The 19,887-nt window shown below is 42.5% G+C and overlaps 1 protein-coding gene across 8 annotated transcripts; it reads left to right on the top strand.

The window, feature by feature from the left end:
• The first annotated feature begins 4,449 nt into the window (after positions 1 to 4,449).
• On the top strand, positions 4,450 to 18,675 carry LOC134551638 (SERTA domain-containing protein 2-like). 8 transcript variants are annotated; one of them, XM_063399497.1, is made up of 6 exons: positions 4,469 to 4,607; positions 5,754 to 5,957; positions 6,123 to 6,229; positions 6,432 to 6,530; positions 7,517 to 7,635; positions 15,098 to 18,675. In XM_063399497.1, exon 6 carries the CDS (start codon positions 15,102 to 15,104, stop codon positions 15,951 to 15,953), a length of 852 nt encoding a protein of 283 aa, XP_063255567.1. In that variant the 5' UTR covers positions 4,469 to 4,607; positions 5,754 to 5,957; positions 6,123 to 6,229; positions 6,432 to 6,530; positions 7,517 to 7,635; positions 15,098 to 15,101; the 3' UTR covers positions 15,954 to 18,675. The 8 variants fall into 8 exon arrangements, with proteins under 8 accessions (XP_063255570.1, XP_063255566.1, XP_063255567.1 ...); XM_063399501.1 differs by lacking the exon at positions 6,123 to 6,229; XM_063399502.1 differs by lacking the exon at positions 6,432 to 6,530.
• The last annotated feature ends 1,212 nt before the right edge of the window (positions 18,676 to 19,887 follow it).

Below are 19,887 nucleotides of genomic sequence, written 5' to 3'. Positions count from 1 at the left end.
TTGTATGGTAGCTCTTTCTTAAAAAAACCCAATAATTATTCATTTGCTTAACCAACATTCCCCCAAAATGAGTGGTTCATGTCCTGAAGAATTATTGTGGTAAACATTCAAGCATGACAAACATGTCAACAGGAACACCTAATGCTAGAGGCCACTTTGCATTGCCAGGGAAATATTTGAGTAATTTCAACTATCATCTTTTTAGGGAAGAGTAATTGAAGATATAGGTGATTACATGACTTCTTGCAAAACCAGAATTAAACAGAAATTGTATCCCCATGTATGTTGTATTTGGAAATTCCTGTAGAGCTTTTGGGAGGTGCAGCTATGTACTGCAATAGTAAAATGGTGCAGCAAAGGAACTGTATACACTATTTCTCATGTTCCATTTACAGACAAGATTTGGAGAGGAAATCAAGAAAAAGTAATGCAACTTCAACCTGGGGTTGTGCAAGTTTACAAAACAAGACTTCCAAAGGGAAGAGCAGGTATGTTGACAAAAAACAAACTCAAAAACCAAAAGAGTTTAATACTTAAAAGAAAAAAAAAAACTTGTAACAAATTTATTTTTCTGTGTTTGAAATCATTACTGAGAGAAAGAGTAGATATGGAAAACACCAAGTGTTTGGATTATTCTGTGTCCAGTGAGCTGACTGTGATACTTTGGGAAGGCTGAAACTGAGACTGGACAGAGCTAAAGTAGGTATTTATTAAAAGGCCTTTAGGATATACCTTGGGCAGGACAAAAGCTTGACCGGGGCTACACCCAAGGTGGACTAAGAAAGGTCACAAAATGGAAAGCCAGTCACACCTGTGTGTGAGGTCTTACACTTTTGTAACTTTTGGTCAATTTGCATATTGGAGTTTAATTGTCCAATTACAGCTTCAGATTGTGAGGTCTCATCCTTCTTGTTTTTCTCTTCTGTCCACCATTGTTTGTGCTTCGGGCCTGAAAGTCGTACTCATTGTCCTTGATCTTCAGCAGGAAAAGGATTTGTTTTGTCTACCTACTCTGTGAAAAGAGCTTACTAACACTTAATATGAGGCTCAGAACTACACCCCTAGTACAGAATCTGGAAAACATGAAAGCTAAAATGTAAAGCATCAACTGAAGTTTAAGACAAAATTGTTGAATGGTCAATTGTTTAAATTGAAGCTTGGTACTGTCATTTGTTTTTGTGTCTCTGCTTTGTTTGAAAGGTATATGGGGAAAGTGCTTTTTCTTGTAAATTATGATTCTTTTTACAAAAGAGAACAGTGGCTAATTTCCTACTCTGAGAAATATTCAGTAAGGTGTTGTTAGGTTTTGTAATAACCATCTTGTGTCATAGCTTTTTCTAATAAACTTGACTAAGCATAGGATTTGTTTGTTCACAGAGGCTTTACCACCAAAAAGAGGTGGTAAAACTACCCCAGGCATTAATGCAGTGTGCTCTGCCTTTCTCACTTCCATATGGAAGGATGACATAACAGGATCATTCTGCCATTCAGCTTTAGAATAGCTAATTTATTTCAATCAAATATGGCAGATCTCACAGTCACTACATTTTTAGAAAGTTTCCAAGTGTGGAGATACCAGGAGAAAACAACATTCTGTACTGATATCCAATAATCCAGAAAAGGGAGAGACATAAGTTTCCAGGCATGAGACCAGCTTCAATGAAAGCTCGTACTTAGACACAGAGTAATTAATGACAGGCATAAATCCATAGGAAAGCAGTCTTCATTAGCCCCTGTGTTCCTGGAACTGTGTTTTTGAATAGATGCTGAGTATGAAGGTAAGAAGAAGTAGCAAACCTCCAGCGTTCCTTTCAGCTGAGTTATATAGAGACGCTGATTGGTTTGAGGATTGTGTTTTTCCCTGGTTTATGTGAAATTTGCTGCAAAAGCAAATATGCTGCTCATGAGAATGGCATCCTGGCCTGCTGCAGTGAGTATAGTCATACTGAAAAGCCACTTTTAAATCATTAAAAAATCATATGCAATCCTCTGTTTGCCTCAAGCTTAGTTCAAGTCAAAATGGGAGAGCATTAGTCTCCTAGAACATGACCTCATTTGAGAACGTAAGGACCTTTTAATAGAAGTTTTTTGTTAAGAAAGATCTTGTATGTGAGTGCAGACCTCTGAATTCTTTACTGTGTGAGACAAGCATGGCTCTTTCAGCACAAGACATTAATTATTGCCAAGCTAAACAAGGTTCCAGTTCTTTTATGTGAATCCCACTGTTAACACTAGCAAAAAAGTGACCAAACTCTTTACAAATAATCATCATATTTTGTGTCATTTCTATTAACTTCTTCAAGTGTTAAGCCATGAATCCAAAGTTCTGGTGCATGCACTTAAACAACCTCAGGTGCTTTTTTTCTGTAGCTCTTGTCAGAGCATGCTTGAAACAACTGACCTTTCTAGAAACACCCCGCTATACAAGGCACATTCACGCTTTTCTGTTGCACAGAACAAAAACTGCTTACAGAACAGCTGACCACCTTAGATTAATCACTCAAGAAAGAGCAAGGAAAGTGAAGGTGACCGGTGTTGGTGTGTTTCTGGAAGGTCTGCTGGACTGGAGGAGAATGGCTGCACCAGAGGCTCAAGCATTGCCTTGAGCTGTAGAACGGGAACAATTGTCCAGGACTGCACTGGTGCTGCAGGGCTGCCAGAGGTCACAGACTTTTGGCATGGGTCAAGTCTGCAAAGCCTAATCTTGGCTAAAACTATGGGGGCACTCTGGTGGTACTGCTGGTTAAACTGCCCCTTTGTATTCTGTATTAGACATAAAGATTCCAGATCTGTCCCTTCTGCACCAGCTACGCCTATCCTGTGTGTATTCCTTGGAGATAATCCCCAGCATATGGCAGGGGTCGGTCCTGGTGCAATACTCCTGGTTGTCCCTGGCTGACTTTAGCGGACAGAAGAATCCTGAACATCTCAGAGTTACTTCTCCCCTTAAGCCACAGTGTGTGGTGGGAAGGAAGGGGTCTGGGGAAGCATTTGGTCCACTCTCCCCCTCAGTGCTGACACTTACACTTGGTGCAGCAGATGGACCATGGAGGTCGAGGTGTCACCCTTCAGCCATTCGGGGAGGTGACACAGCTCCGGCAGCGTGTCAAAAAGGATTCATTAGTGCTTCTCATGGCAGCACTCGCTCCCCTTCTGTGCTCCATGACCCCCAGCAGTGAGGTCAGAGCACAGCTGTGGCTGAGGAACTGGGGGCACCACGCTGCAGGAGAGAGGTGGCCTGGAGAGACGGTCCCCTCGTCCTCAGCAAGGGACCTGCAGGGTTCAGCTCCTGCTTTCTGTCCCTCTGTCCTTCGCCCCTGCATTTGGGTCAGGCCTTGCACACTTGTACTCCTTCACGAGCGCCCATCAGGAGACACAAGGGTTAAAATCTGTTGGACCTGCAAGTTAAAAGAAAAAATCTCCTTTGCTGAATAATCACAAAAAGCAGCTGATCTTTCATCAAAATTGTAGTGTATCTCCACCAGACAATTTCAAATGTTTCTGTAGTATTTATGGGACCAGCATGGAACCTTGTGTGTGAACTTGGTCTGTGCACATGTCCTTGAGTTTTGTTTGATTTTAATGTCCTAGAGATTGACTCTTTCAGAGATGGGTTTAGATCAAGCAGCTCTTCGGGGATGCATCAGGTAAACCAACCCATGGCAGGGTTTGACAAAGAATCAAAATCGATCTTTACAAATACTTCAATGTCAGATTTTGAAATCTGGTTTGTACAAACACTCACGCCAGTGTAACTTGATTACGCAAATGCCCGTGAAAAGCAAATACGACGTTTGAGCATGGCTAAAACCACCTCATCTTTGAGAGGAAAAAAAAATCAAGTGAATATTCATAGGAGAATTGTGCAATGTTTGACGTAGCGCTAGGGCTGGTCGGGAGACGTGTGCGCCTCGTTTCCCAACAGCCCTGGCACCGGGCGTTGTAGGAACGCTGCTCTGTAGAGGCCCTGGGCGTGCCTTTTACTGAAATTTGGTAGTTTCGGTCACAGACGGACCGCGAGTTTATTGAAAAAAAAAAAAAAGGACGGGGGGCAGGGGTGGTTGTGGGCTTGGGTCCGGGCTGGCCCGTGGCTCCGCGGCGTTTCAAGGCGCAAAGTGCGGCGGCGGCAGCGGCCGGAACAGCGCGGTGCCGGCCCGAGCCCGGCGCGGCCGCTCCGCCGCCCCCGGCAGCGCGGGCGGGGCCGCCCCCGGAGAGCCGCGCGGGGGAACGCGGGACTCGGCGGCGCCCGTGTCCTCATTGGGCGAGGCGGGCGCGATGCCCCGCCCCCTCAGCTCTCCCGGCTCTCTCATTGGGCGGTGCCGCGGGGCCAGCCGTAGCCCCGCCCCCTAGGCTCGGCGGCCAATCAGAAAATGGTTGCCGGGGCAGGTTGAAAGGGCCGCCGGCCAATGGGAGGGCGGGCAGCTGGCGCGCGCGGCGCGCGCAGCGCCCCCCCGCGGGAGCGGCGGGCGGAGGGAAGGGCGGAGCGGAGGCTGCCGGGGCCCGGCGGGGGTGGCGCTGCCTCCGCCTCCTCCCGGCCCGAGTCCCAGCCCCGCCGAAGGGAGGGAGCTCGGCCGGCTGCGAAGGAACGGGGGTTCCTCTGCTCCCAGGTGAGGCGCCGGTCGGGAGGCGCGGGAGGGCGCGGGGCTGGGAGCCGGGGGCAGGGGGAGGGCAGCGGCGGCCGCGGGGTGATGGCCGGGCACGGCGGGAGGCCGAGGCCGAGGCGGGGGCGGCGGGAGCCCCGACGGGGCGGGGGGCCTTGCCGGTGAGGGGCGGAGGGGCACCCGGCGGTGCGGTGGGAGAGGAGGGGACAGCGGGGACAGGTGGAGCGGGCGGCGGGCCCCGGGGTGGTGCGGTGCGGAGGGACGGCGGCCCCAGGGAGCTGGGCTGGGGCCGGGGGCACAGCGGGGCCGGGGTGCGGGCAAGGCGGCCGCGGGGAGCCGGGCCGGGCGCGGGGGGAGCGCCCGGAGCGCGGCCGGCGGTGGAAGTTGTTCGCGCAGTTATAATTAGCCCGGCCGGGGTCTGAGCGAGCCGGGCGGAGGAAGGGGGAGGAGTGTAACTTTTCGCAGCTCGGGAAGCCCAAGGCTGTCTCTGGTTACCGCTGCCCACGGCCGCGGGGGGGGCGCGGGACGCCCGCAGGAAGCACCGACGCTCCTTCCACAAAGGCCAAATGGTGGCAGGAGCCGCGGGAGCGGCGGCGGGAGGGCGGCAGGAAAGGGCTTTCCCTGGATCCCAGCGGTTCCATCCTGGTACTCCTCATTGCTGCCGCTTAGTAGTTGCGATTTACGTATAAGCTGCAATTACATTTTTAATAGTAGGTTTTGTTCGGCGTAGGAAACGTGTGTTAGTCTGGGCTACGAGCAGGTGGATACTACCGGAGGAGCATAAGATTGGTCTTTATGCATATTGCAGATTAAGCTCGCAAATAGGTGGAGTTAATAATTTCTGCCCTAGTTAGGCCTGGAATTTTTCAAACTGTGTTGGAATGCTCGTTTCTAAAAGCATAGGTAGGAGCCTTATGCAGTAGTTTTCCACTTAATTTTTGATGTGGGTAAAATTCCGTAGTTCAGGCAGCTAACTGCAGTGTGGGAAATACCATTAATGTTGAAATGATGCTATAATCTCCAAATTCTGAAGTGACCCCTAAATATGAACTATTAGGAAGGGAAGACAAAAAGTAATCCACTAGAGATACAATTAATAGTGATTTGCAGCTACTCTGTGTCTTCTATGGTTGTTTTTTTTTTTCCTAACAGATTGTAAAAACTAAACCTAATAACCTTGGTTCTGTACTTCTTCCTGACACTCAACCAACCCAGTGTGAAATCATACAGGGCAAAAGTCAAAACCTCCACAGTTACTTCTGCAGGAATCCTTTGAAGTATCTAATAAAGAAATTAAATTTGAAAACTTCTTGACTTCATCTCCTTCTAGCAAAATATTGGACTTCTAAAACACAAGTAACAGTACTATTTGTTTTATCCAGTGCTTCTAATTTTTTGGGGTTTGGGGTTTTTTACCTAAGGTGCTAAAATCTGAAACTTTTTACTGTGCTTGTTAGCTTTGTGAAGTTGTTTTAGCATTAAAGAATCCTCAAACTCTAAAGCATGTGTTTTTATATTCAGTGTATAGAGAATGCAGTGACTGCACACCTCTCCCTGTGACCCAAGAAGTACACTTTATTGAACCTCAGTAGTGACCATCTGAAGTGCTGCTGTTTCAGAGCAAATAGGTCGTGGATCTTCATTTGTCTCTTTGCTTGGGGCTTTTTTTTTTTTTTTTAATTATTTACAGATAGCGTGGATATCATTATACTGGGAAAGAAGTCATCTTCTAGGAGGAGGAGGGAGATATTACTGTGTTTGTTGCTGTGGGTTAGATTTGGCTTGCGTAGGTCACGGGCATTTTACTGCTGTTTTACTGCATCTTTACAGTTCCGAGGTTCTGTAAGCGGAGGAGCCCTTTGGTAGCATCAGGCTTTGAGTTGCTATGTAAGATGAACTGTAGGCGTTTACTTGCCCGTCTGTCTGAATGTAAGATTGCCTTTCACTATGTATTCTTTTAAGATTTGTGAAATAATGTATGAACTCTTGCTTTGTGATCACGAAGGCCTGTGTTTGCCCGGATAGTGCCGATCCTTGCTCCTGCGGTTTGCCGTAGCTGGGTCAGGTGTCTGTGTGTGTGATCTGCACAAACAGGCATGTCACATCCAATCCTGGCTGCAGGCTGTTAGCCCCTGCAAGGGCTTTAATTCTTGCAATTCATAACTTTGATTCTCCAGGTGGAGGTGAGACCTCAAGAGCATGGATCGTGAGATTCCCTCCACATTTCCTAGCCTAGTCCATAGTTTACTGTCACTTCAGCCTTTTCACATTTCCCAGTTTCCAATGCCTTGAGCTAATCCATGATTTAATCCATGTGGTCTCTAGTCATACTGCAGATGTTGCTATATCAGGGGTTTGATGGAAATGGTGCCACACTGAATATTAGACACAGTCGTAGGACACTTTGTCAACTGTCTTCTCATACTGGTTTTGTGTATGCTGAAAAAGAGGAAAGTTGGGGAATTAAAAATCTAACTGCTTTTGCAGCCTGTAAGCGGTAGGGGATAATTCTGAAATGTAGTTCTTCACAGTGAATGATATTCTCTCTCCTGATTATGTAATTTTGAAGATGATGATTACAATTGTAAATTGGTGTTCGATTACTTGAGGAAGTAGCAGTGCAAGTCCTTATCCTAAAGCCTTAAACACTTAAAGGATCAACATTCTGTAATATTCATTTATGAACGATAATTTCCACATTTTATGTGTTCACAGGTGAAACTGTTAGGTCCCCTTATTTCAGTGTATTCATGAATTTTAGGGGGTTTTACCCATATTTGTCTGCTTTAATAGAATTTAGCACAAATCATTTAAAAAAATTATTGAATTGTGTGCTTAATGCTTCTGGTTTAAAAAGCCAGAAACCACCACATAGTAATTAAATGCTCTGGTCTTGTTTTGTTTTTCCTCTTAAGCCTCATCATCCTACCTCGGTGGATGGCTTGGCCTCTGGGATAGTTCAAGACTCTTGGATGACCACGCTTTATGCAAAATCCAGAATCTTCCTGCCTGGACTCCTCTCTGTTTTCTAAGGGTAATTACTTGTATGATTTTATGAAATTGTTTCTTATGTGCATTGGGCATGTTCTGATAATGAGCTGCAGATGTTATTTGTGGATTAAAATGGTAAACTGAAATATATCTTTTAAAAATGGAATATATAATATAAAATGAGGTGAAACTCTGAATTTCCATTAATTTTTTTTTTCCTTCATAAGGGGGAATTATTAGTGTGCAATAAAGCATATTGCCTTAAGATCACATTTTTCTTGAAAATTGCTTAACTAAGACTTCAGTCTTATGGCAAGATCCACTGTTCAGCTGCAATTTTGTCTTGTGAGAAGGTGAGACTTTGGATACTGAAGTAGAATTGTGTACTACAAGAGAATATTCAATGATTTCTGATTTGGTCACTGAAAGAATAAATGCACAGTCCTCTATCAGGAAAAGTGCTTTTCTTCTTGTTTGCTTTTACTGTTAATGGTCCAGTTTTTTCTCTTAAAGTGTGGGCATGCCAATTTTTAATATTTAATAAGCTATAAGTCCTTTATTAATTGATCTTTTAGATCACTGCAACCCTAAAATGTGTGTCAGTGTTATTAGGTGAATGCATCTGGTATCTGTATTTGAAGCAAATAGGAGATTGAGAAGTGTTCAGTTGACTAGAACAATCTGTAAGAGATCTATCATTGCATTTACAGCTCTAGTGATCCTCTGTTTCTCCAATGAGATGCTTTGGTGGAACCGTGGTGGTTTGGTTCTTGTTGTTTCCTTTATGAGTCTTATGTTCTCATTTAATTATAGTTTAGTTTTACTATGGGAGTTTCTAGGTTTAGTAACTCTTGATCATGTATTGACTTTTGCCAACTAGTATTGATTCTTAGTTTAAATGATTCCAGGGCCCTTCTTCCACTAAAAATAATCCTCTCAAAATCACTGAAAAAACCTTGCGAAACACATTCTCTTTAAAAATATACATGAGCTTTATTAATAAATGTGGAACGAGATGCGCAAATGACAGAACAAGAGTGATAGTAGTTTAGTTTGTGTTTTTTTAAGGATGGAAATTTCTAAGCACTGGAACCTGTGTGTTTTAGCTGTGGAAGGTACAGATCCTAACAGAGGAGTTCCTTCACTCCCAGAGTGAAATGCCATGCTCTGAAACTTAGCTCTTTGTAAAGCAAAGCTCTTATCAGTGCTTTGTGAAATGAAATGGGAGTAAGGAACTTAGAAAGATGTCTTTAAGTGCAGGAATTTTCCGGATCACAGTAGACATAATATAAACAGGTTGTTGTGGGATGTTTCAAACTAACTTTTAAACCAAGGTAAAACTTACTTCTAAGTGTTTCCTAAACATAGTTTCAGTTCCTAAAATATTTGTCTATGTTACAGGTTTATTTTGTACTTTCCAGTGGGAAAGTTATTAATTCTAGAATAATTCTGTGCTAAACTCAGTCTTCCTCTCGTTGCTTTCTTGTATCTTATGAATGCTATTCAGGCTAGTCTTACTTTCAAAATGTGGGGAAATCCTTAAGGTGTGGGGTTTTTCTCTGTTTTGTTTTCAGGGTTGGGGTGTGTGTGTTTGTTTTGGGGTTTGTTTGTTGTTTTGGTGGGATTTCTTGAGTTTGAACAGTAGCATATCTTGGTTCTGTGTTCCAGTTGCTTTGTACCAGACCGTGGTTGTGTTATGGGTCAGGATTTGTTGACCAAAAAGTTGACATTAAGTCTTCTTTGAGCAGATATTTTCTGCTCCTTTCTGACCCCTGTGAAGAAGTTGTTGCATAGGAGTTTAGGTATGGGAGTAAGCTGGTAGGACTGCACTCCTCCCTGTATGCACACTTTTAGTCACTTGTGCCTTCTCCAGCAGTTACTCATCTTGGCTAAACTGGGGCAGTGCTGAGAGGGGGTGGGGGAGGCAAGGGACTTCAACACACTTCTGTATATTTGGAAGTATCTTCAGGTTTAAACTGCTTTTTACTTCGATGTTTCTAAGGCATTTAGTCCTTTTCTCACTTGCTCTGGGTGACAGCTGAGATGTCGTGTGGGGATCTCCAGCGCATGCTGGGGACCCCAGATCAAGGATGTTGTGTGTGCTCTGACAGCTTACACTGTTATGTAAGGCACGTCCAAGTGATCAGCACTAAGCCTGGATGGGAGGAGGGGATTTGTGCTGTGTCTGTTAACTGCACCTTCAGCCTTTCCTTTTTCTTGTGCACTTTCTTCTACATGAAATACAAGCCAATAGCCAGTCCAGCACAGAATTAAAACTGCTCATGAAGTTGTGTTATGTCAAGAAACGTGTTTTGGATAGGGGAAAGTAGCGTGCAGCATACATGGAATAATTCTGGGAAGCAGCCGTAACTGTTGGGGTGTTTGTCTTCCTTTGCACTTCTGCAGATAGATTTGTGCTTGTGAGATGTGTCCATGGAAGAGAGGGGAGAGCAGAGCACCAGGTTGTCAGCCAGCCTTGGTCAGTCACTAACACGAGTGTACAGCACAGAGAGACTTCTCTCTGTCTTTACTCTTACATGGGTTCTACATTTATGAGACAAAGGAGACTTTGAAAGAGAATTGCCCAAATTACAATGGCAAGGAGTCTCTAATTTTGATTTTAATACTTAACTTACATTACTTCAAACTGGACAGGCAACTTTCACTCATTGAGGTGCTTACACACCTGCAAAGCTAGTACTTTTTTTCCTGTAAGAAAAAGTAGTATTTCACTTCGAGACAGTCTTGGGCTGAAAAATGCAGCAGTGTGGCTGTACAGAAAGGATCAAGCAAGTTTGAATTTAATAATACTCTTAAAAGCCAAAAGGAACTACTGTGAATTCAGTTATCTTTACCTGCATAGTGAAGGCCAGATGCTTTATTGATGATCTTGCTATTCAAACATATTTAGTGGTAAATAAATAACTGTTGTGTAGTTTAATACAGTGCTTGTTTTGTGCATGAAAAGTTCATGTTCAGACCATACGAACCCTGACAGTTGTGTTTGGTACACTCATTATTTCTGAAGCTTTTCTCTACTGAAAATTAAAACTCTGTGAGGTCCTGAGTTCTAAACATTGTTTAACTTTTCCCTTTAGTTCTTCTCCCTCATCTTCCAAAAAAGTTTTAAAGTAGTAGTTTGCCCAGATAGAAGTAATTGAAGGTTTTCACATGTTGCATTATTCCTTGAGAGTGTTCCCAGCTGTACTTCCCAACCATGTGTCAGTGGCAGCTGCACTGTCAGACTGTGTGACAGATGGAACTGAAATGGTGGCACGGGCCCTGTATTGTCCACAACACATTGCAATGTGAATTTTTCTTGGTACCCTGGAATGTTTCTTCTGAGTAGCTGCACCCTGACTAGGCCTGTTTGTTTGGTATTGTGTGGATTTGCCAACCAGGGATGTGCCTTTTCCCTCCCAAGTTTTTTCAAACCCTGGTGTGGTGTAGGATTACAGTGCTTGGATGCTTCTTCCCATCTTAGCAGGGAGGAGTTGCTGTGAAATGTCCTCCATGGAGGACTGGAAGGAGCTGAGGAACATGCTGTCAGGGCAGAATTTCTACTTAGACTCCATCGTAGTTCAGTGATGTGAATAGAGAGTTTGGTACTCCCAAAAACTGGGTTCACTTTGCTTCCTTTTCTCTATATCTGAAAAACCATTTTCACTAAAAAAACATTCTGCCATAAACGGCCTGGGGCTCAGTTCACATTACTATAATGAGGATGAGAAAATGCCAGGAAAAAAGTTGAGACGTGTTGCTCCTCATTGTTCCTGTTTTTTTCATGACAAAAGATTCTAAAATAGATCATCTGAATGGAAAAAAAAATCTGTTGTGGAGCTTTTTCAAGTTCAAGAAAAGAGTGACTTAGAGCTTGCTGCATTTATAATTGAACCAGCAGTGTATGGACCTCACATTTGAAGTTGGCATAAACTTTTGATTTTTATTCAGTTTATTTACTTACAAATTACAGAATTATCAGATTGGCACATCCCAAAATCCTGTTAGTTGATCAGATTTTTGAGGTGTGAGTAGGTTCCTGGAATTAGGCTGGAGTAAGGAGAGTGCAGTTTCTGGAGACTGCTTTAGACTGTGCCCAGACTGTGCTGCTCTGAGCAGGCAACTGCCAGTTTGTGTGTGTGTGTGCAGCTGCTTATTTGCCCTGCTACCAAAAATTGAAGTGGAATAAGCACTGCATAATTAAATAATGCCACCAGCATCTTCTGCTGCAAAGTAATGCTGCAAAAGAGAGCATCTGACTGAATTTTGGGTTTGGGATGAGGTGTAAATACACAGTGCTACAGAAGAACAAGCAACATAGAAAATACATAGTAGTTTGTTAAGGATCTGATCCCATCAGAAATTCTTGTGTTAGAAAGTAAAGCAAAAGGCCTGATAAAATGTAGATTAGCTGCTAACAAAGGGGCTTTGTGTCTTTTGTAGGTCAGCAGCTGAGTGTGTTTGACAAGAACTGAAATTTAATGTCTCCTGTAGCAACCATGACACTAGTCATTTTTAAATCCTCTGTACCAATGGTACTCTGGTTTTTATTAGCCTTTTCCAAATTTTTATCTAACTGCTGAAGTCATCTAGCTCCTGGAGGGAGAGTAGGAGATCCTTCCTGTTAGGAAATAAATCAATGTTAGACAGAATTTCTAAAATGTAAGGTAGTACTATGTTTGTTTATTTTAAAAACACATCTTGAGAGTGGGGAGAATGTTAAGTAGAAGCTTTTTGAAGTTGGAGCAAATAGTGTTTCTTGCACTCCATTTTTATAGTCAAGTTCTGTCATGCTCAAGCATTGTTACATATTTCTAAAATGCTCTGGGACAAATTTTATGGAGGTAATTTGAGGAATATAAAAAGAGGTGTCTTCCTACATGAGCATGAAATATTTAGTCTAACTAGACTGCTGGTTGAATTGGAAAGTAAAACATTATATTAAGTTATTTTTGTAAAATTATACATCCTTGCATATCATAGTCTGCTTGCTCTTTAAGCTTGCTTACAGAATTTAAATACTAGCACATTTTTGAGATGTTAGGAATTAACATCATTTATATAATTCAAATAGATAAGAATACAATGTCCCATGTGTCTAACAAAGTATAAATGTGCATTAAAAAAAATACTAAAAGCAGTAAATTATCAAAACCAAGCATACTGAATGTATGAAATGTCAGAATTGCTGTTTCCTGCATGGTCATAACTTGATTCCCTTATGAGTGTAAATTTTGGTCTGTTAATTTGATTGAGAGAAAACAAACAAACACACAAACCCCACTAGTATGCAGTGCACAGAATGATGGTGCTTTGTGAAGAAACAGCTGTTTTGATGCATAAGTTTTATTCTTATGGTGATGCTATGAGGTAATGCCTAAGGTAGTACACAACGTTTAAATGCTACTTAAAATGGAGAGTTCACAATTTTATTGTGAGTTTAGGATTTGCATAAATTATTGTCTTCACGATGAGAGTTGGTATATTTAGCAACAGTCTACTTGGCCTGCATAAATGTGATTTTCCATGGATTGTGTCAAAAATGACCAGTTACTGACATTATTGTCAGTAGTTTGACGATCCTTGACACACACACTGCCTCCTCAGAATACTTTGTTATTGTATTTTGTGCCTGAACTTTGTATCCAGATTCGTTCTGATTTTGTTGTGATGAAGTGCTCGGTACTGGCTGGGTGTGTTTGCTCTTAATGGGGTGCCGGAGGGGGAGAGGGATACATGATCAGTGTGGGAAGATGACCCAGGTGAACAGGCACACCACATCCAGACACCTTCTGGTTTTTAAAGAGATTCAGCTGCTGCTGTGGCAGTTGAGCAGAAACCTTTGGAGAAAAACAGAGTTCCAAAGTTAAAAAATCGCAGCAGTGGTAAAATTACAAGTAATTAAAGTTTGTTGCTGTTTCAAGAAGGACTGTGTTAATGAATTGAAGATAGACCAGACTACTCCCTGCGAAGTAAAAATGCAGTCCTAGGACAAGTTGAATTTCATCCAGATATGTCCTTAAAAAAAAAAGTGTGTACTGTTGAGAAGTCTGACACCTAAACTCCTGTAGCAGCTGTTTTCTCTTGCGTGTCTTGCTGAGGAGAATGCACTGCTTGCTTGCTTTCTTTTCCTCCAGAGGAGACGAGTTCTCCAACAGCCTTGTCTGGGCAGATGGATGTAGCCATTGAGCCCTGCCATGCTCCCTGCAAATCTGGAGAAATCCTGAAAGTAAAAGAGGCTTTATCCTGCTGCCTTCTCCTTGTCCCCAAAAGTCTAGCAACAGGCTAGCAGCTGGCAGCTGCGGCCATCAGCTGAGCTATTGCTGGCAGCATCCAGTGCTCACATGAAAAGGAAGTTGGGAGGCCCTCGGCAGCATGCAGGGTCTGGATCATTGTGCAGGAAGGATCTGCCCTTAATCTGCCACTGGTGTCTGATTTATGATTGCATAATTTTTTTTAATAGTTTGAGAACGAAGTGTCTGTATTCACGGACAGTTTAGGGTGTGTGTAACGAAGATTTTACCAGTTTTTTCTGTACAGAGTATGCTCCTTTTCTGTGTTTATATGAGTGATTGCATAGGGCTGCTTGTCCCTAATAAAACTCCTTAGACTTGGGATGGTAACTGCAAAGTACCCAAGCAGGTATTTGTTTGGATCACTTATATTTTAGATGTGTGTGTGTACAGGTTTTAGTACCACATTGTTCTAGACCTACTTTATTTCAGTGCAAGAACACACAAAGCAGAATGAAAGCAACGAAATTCTGATTTTTTTCCTGACTATTTTACCAGAATTGGTCACCTTTAAAATGCTGTTTGATAGCTTCCTGCCTGATGTTCTTAGTGTGAAGTCAATAGCAGTTGTGAACCGGCAGCCATGAGCACCCATTGTCTGTCTGTGAGCTCAGTGGCCCAGCCAGATTTCCTCCCACATTTAACCAAACTACCAAGCTGTGGAATGGGTACAAGGATCCCATGGGAGGCCCTGCTGTTGGTCTTGCTGTAAAACAATTTTGGGTCACCAAAGAAAAAAAAAGAGAAGAATCAGTCCTACACAGAGTTCTCAGAGACACTGAACAAGACATTAGAATGCCTTAATGAGAAGAAAATGGGTGTTGAGAACTAGTTTGAAATCTTACCTGCTGTACCCAAGAATGAATGTTAAAATGGAAATTATGAAATACTCTGTAGAGTTGTTTGATCCTTGATGTAAGCATCTATTTTATTTCATGTGGGCGGTCAGTTATACTTAGAAGTATATAGCTTTTTAAAAAAAGATTTAGTATATTTCTTCCACATTTCCTGTTTAGAAAAGAAGTTGCCATGTAAGAGTATAGCTGGAAATTGTATCTTTTCAATGGATGTAGTATTGTGTAGGATTTCTTGCTGTCTCCTGATATTCTGTGACATCAAAAGTCTCAGCTAACCAACAGATTGTACAGTATAGGGTTTTCAGCATTGTCCACTGGGCCTGCCCGAGGTTAATTCACAATTTTTGTCTTCCAGGTTCATGTTGGGGAGAGGCCTAAAGCGCAAGCTGAGTGACTATGAGGAGAGCATGGCTGGTCTCTCGAGTGCCTTTGATTCCAGTCGAAGTCTGTCCTACCCGCTCAAGAGGCAGCTGGTGCTCAACATGTGCCTCACCAAGTTACAGACGTACAAAATGCTGGTGGAGCCCAACCTGCACCGCTCCGTCCTCATCGCCAACACCGTGCGGCAGATTCAGGAGGAGATGAGGCAGGAGAGCAACCAGCAGCCAGTGAATATCTGCCCTGGCATTGCTCCTGCTTCTCACAGCTACGCAGGCATGGAGTCACCTGGCATTGCCCTCCAGTTGCCTTCAGGTGTGGGTCAGCAGGAGTCTCACTGCTGTGACCTGCGCTCTGTGGAAGACCCGATTGAGAACAGCCTGCTGATCGTTTCAGACGACGACATGTCATCTGCTATTTCATCTATTCTGAAGGATTTAGACTTTGTAGAAGATATAAGCCCACCTACTTGTCTGGTTCCTACTGGAGATGACCAGCCAAAGTTTCCAGAAAATACTGGTCTGAAACTAGAAGATGACAGACAGGATTTGAAGGGAGCTGAATGTGTGTTTGGTTCCTTTGAGATTTCAAATTCAACCAGTTACTTGAAGGATTTGGCAATAGATGATATTTTTGAAGATATTGACACTTCAATGTACGATTCAGACTTCTGTTGCCCTCCCTTGATGCCGCCCAGATCACCATCTCTTGCTACAGAAGAACCATTGAAAACCTTCCCATCTTGTAACTCTTCTTCAGCAAACAACATTCAGATATGCAGAACAGATCTGAGTGAGTTGGACCACATCATGGAAATTCTGGTTGGATCCTGATACTTGTTTTACCCAAAGATACTTTTAAACTGCCACTTTAATTTGGTTTCAGGATAAAAGCCACTGGAATAGTTGTAAAGAATTCTTTAAAAAGCAAACTAAATAATAATTTGTCCATAGTAGGATTTTCTAAATAATTCCAAAACTTATAAACCAAAAAAGTGGCAGATTTTTTTTTTTAAAGAAAGAAAATTATTTATCAGAACTGTGCAATCATCATTTTCCTTCCAGGGTGTATGTGGAACAATGGGCACATACCCTCATCACCCCTCATGCCTCTTTCAAAAACTTTTTTATGTGCAATTTTTAATTTGACAGAAGAATTTACTTGCAAAGCAAATTTCATGCGAGGTGATCTTTTACAAAGCCTCCACTTTATTTTTAATATCAGAGTTTATGCCAAGCTGGCATCTGTCAAGTTGCAGAGTTAGATTGTGTGGATTGCAGACATGTTACTAGAGATGGGTATATTTTAAAAATGAGACACGCTTTGCTTTCTTTTGGTCAGAAAAGCAGATCAAGACACTTACCAACAAAGTCTCTTGCATTTTCTAAAGCATTCAGAACTATTTATTTTTGTAAATTTTATAGTCTTTCTACATTTTACTACGTTATTTCATCATAGTTCAAATATAATGAACTTCTAGTTGGATGTGTTTAGCACTACCTCTGAGCTGAAATGCTTTAACTCTTTCCAGTGCTTCATCTGAGACTGCAAATCCTTTTGTTTCTGTTTCTTTCTGGGGGAAAGTACTTCTAACTCATTCAGTTGATCCTTTGACAGTGACCTAGCTGATTTGTAAAATCAAGGGTATTCAATGTTTAAAAACTTTTAAGTATTTACAAATTAATTTATATGTAGATTGTGCAATTTAACATTTTTCTGTCAGTATTATGTGCTTAGATTTTGAATAATCTTGGCGTTCTTTAAATTAAAATTTACTATGTACAGGTAGCTTTTTATTCTCTTTTGGAAAACACTGTCCTTCAACCCTGCTTTCACTACAAATTTTAAAATGATTTTTATGTGCAATATTATTTAAAAAGATACACATTTGTATACCTGGCATTGTGGGAAGAAACTCTTCAAACTTAGACCTCTAGCACCTTTGGAGGATACTCAGCCAACATTTCTGCATCCTTTCAGAAGCCAAGCTGAGAGCACTGAGAGCACATCACCCTCTGCTGTGACAGCCCCAGGAGCACCCGTGGGGCTGTGGGAGTCACTGCTGGTGGCTCTGTCCCTCCCAGGGGACAAAGCCACCTGGGCCTTGGAACCCTGGAGCTGCTGCCCCAGGCTGTGCTGGGTGGGGCAGGGCTGTTTTCATACAGATACACAAACGCCCTGCTCAGCTGGAGATGAGATTTGCAGTGAGAACTGTTTTTCCATCAGGCAGTTTGGGTTCTGTGCTTCAGCCTGACCCGAGGTCTAGATCGAGCCCTGCTATCGTCTTCTGAGTTTCACACTTGCACATCGCTTTTTGGTTTGGGTTTTGTTATTTTTTTTCTTCCTTTTTTAATTATAAAACTTTTCCTTTGTATTTGAAAGCTGCAGCACCTGTCTTGGAAACTTGCAGTTGTAAAACCTTTGCTTTGGTTTGTTGTATTTTTTGGGTTTTTGTTGTTCTGCTGAGACGTTTTATGAACGGAGTGTTGGCAGAGGGAAAAAACGTTGCCCGTGTGTTGCATCTCACAGAAGTTGAAATCCTGGCCCTGTTGAAGGGGTCAGGGTCTCACCTGGTGTTCCTAGTCTTAACTGATGCTGTGGCACACCTGCCCTGTGCAGAGAGCTCCATTTTTTACTGTGACTCTCTCGGTTAACAGTTAGCTGCCAACATAAGTTGGTATCCCAGACCAATGGAGAACCATTTCAGGTCACATCCTCGCAGCCATCTGGGTTGTTCAGCAACCGAAGGGTATAAATGTATTTATATGCATATATTGTATTGATTCTAATATAAAACTTCTGATCTAAAGCATTTTGAATTGCTGGATAAAGGGATATGTTTGAAGAGTGTATAACTAGTTCTTGAAGAGGTACAGCTTCAGAATGTACACAGATTGTGCATTGTGTATAGACTACTCTGGCTTTTCCTCAGCCTCTGCTTTTGTATTAAAAATATGACTGAATAAATCCTTGAAATATTAAGGGCCTTCTGCACTGTGATGAAACAGAGATGCGGTTAAAAATGTCTTTAAATTCAGTGATGAGGGATGAAATAAAAAGACTGCATCTAATCTCTTTTTGCATTGAAAAGATGGAATGTTACTATGCAGTAAAGATATTTTGGTATGAAAATTGTATCATATAGCAAATAGTGAACTCTTAATAAATCCACTTACCTTGCAGTCTCTACAGAAACAGAAGAGAAGACAACTTGCTTTTCAGCATTTCTGTACTGAAGTTTTTTGTATACTGCATCAAAAGTTTTAATTGTTGGTAGATCTTTTATCAACAATTCAAAATGCAATTTTTGTACAAGTCCTGGCTACAGAGCTCTGTTTCTAATTGGTTGCTTGTGTCACAGTGCCAAGACCATGAGCTGGTGTGTAATGCAGTTCGGTTATGTTTGGAATAATGTGCAAAGGGAAGTTTAATTTTTAAATATGCACAAACTAATTTTAAAATCCTTCCATGTAAAATGAAGTTAGAGGCTAGTTGTGGTGGACCTATTTATTGTATGTTTGGAAATAAAAGCCACAGTTTTGCATTTAAACCAGTTATATTTTGGAGCCTTCACTATGTGACTGAAAAACAAAACATAAAAAATCTATGGCGCCTTGCCACCTTTTCTTTGGTCTTTCACTTACAAGGATATAACATTTTCCCTCGGCATTTGTACCTTTTTTCCTTCTCCACGTGCCCAGTCTCCCCCCTCCTTTGTCCCTAGGAATACTAAACACCTTACAAACCTGTACAGAAATTACACATGCCAGGCCTCATAACAGGGTTCCCTGTGAGGTTTGAAGGATGGATTCCTTTAGGGAAGCACCAAAGCTTGAGCTGGGTGCCTCCAAAGAGGGACTGTGAACACTGAAATGCCTGGGCAGTTAGGCCTATAACAATAATTCAGACCATTAATAATAATAAGGGCTGATCTTCATGGTGTTTGCTCCTCGATTGCTCAGTGGTCATTGTCTTTCACAGCATCTCATCCTCCCAGCTTGGGAGCCTGAGTCTGCAGTTTGGAATTTGGGGTCTTCTAACACTGTTACACTCATTTACCACAATCCATAGGTTTTCTCTACTTGAGCTATTAATAATCAAGCTGCAGCTTTGCTCTGGCTCGTAAGTTTTCACTAAAAAGCACCACACCCCCTTTGTAACAAAAGAAGGGATGAGCCACAGAGCATTTTTCCAGCCAGTGGAGTGGGGGGATTCCTGTTGGGAACACGACACAGGTTTTTAGCAGAGATGTCCTCGGGGCTTTATTTCCCAGCCCCTGCAGTCCTTAATATCCCTTCAGGGGTTGATGTACCTGAAAGCAAGTGTCACATACAAGTGTCTGTGACACACACAGTGGTCACTCTTCAGACCTGTATGCTTGACAGGCTGGACAAGAGCCCTGCCACTCCGGGCTAGTGAAAGGCAGCTTGTACAAAGCAAACCAGCAGCTTCAGGTTTGGAGGTTTCCATCCTCTTCCTGTTGTAGCCCTCTAAAGGGAGATCCTGACCCTTCTGCAATGGACTTTCAAGGTTTAAATTGAAGCAGAATCGCCATTTCCCCTCTTTTTTACGTGTTTAAATAGAGACGAATCTCTTTATGTGCCGTTTTAAGAACTACATCAAGTTCCCTCCATTTTAAGGGAACAAATGTTCATAGCATACAGATTGAGGCATAACAGAGCACTCTCCAGCAACTTTCACTGATGAGACTGCACTGCCTGCTGCTTACAGACTTCCTCCTCCCTTTGTCATGGCTCTGTGTGCTGA

The sequence above is a fragment of the Prinia subflava genome, chromosome 5, assembly GCF_021018805.1.
Source record: "Prinia subflava isolate CZ2003 ecotype Zambia chromosome 5, Cam_Psub_1.2, whole genome shotgun sequence".
Classification (NCBI taxonomy): Eukaryota; Metazoa; Chordata; class Aves; order Passeriformes; family Cisticolidae; genus Prinia; species Prinia subflava.
This window is presented reverse-complemented; position numbering and strand designations above follow the sequence as displayed.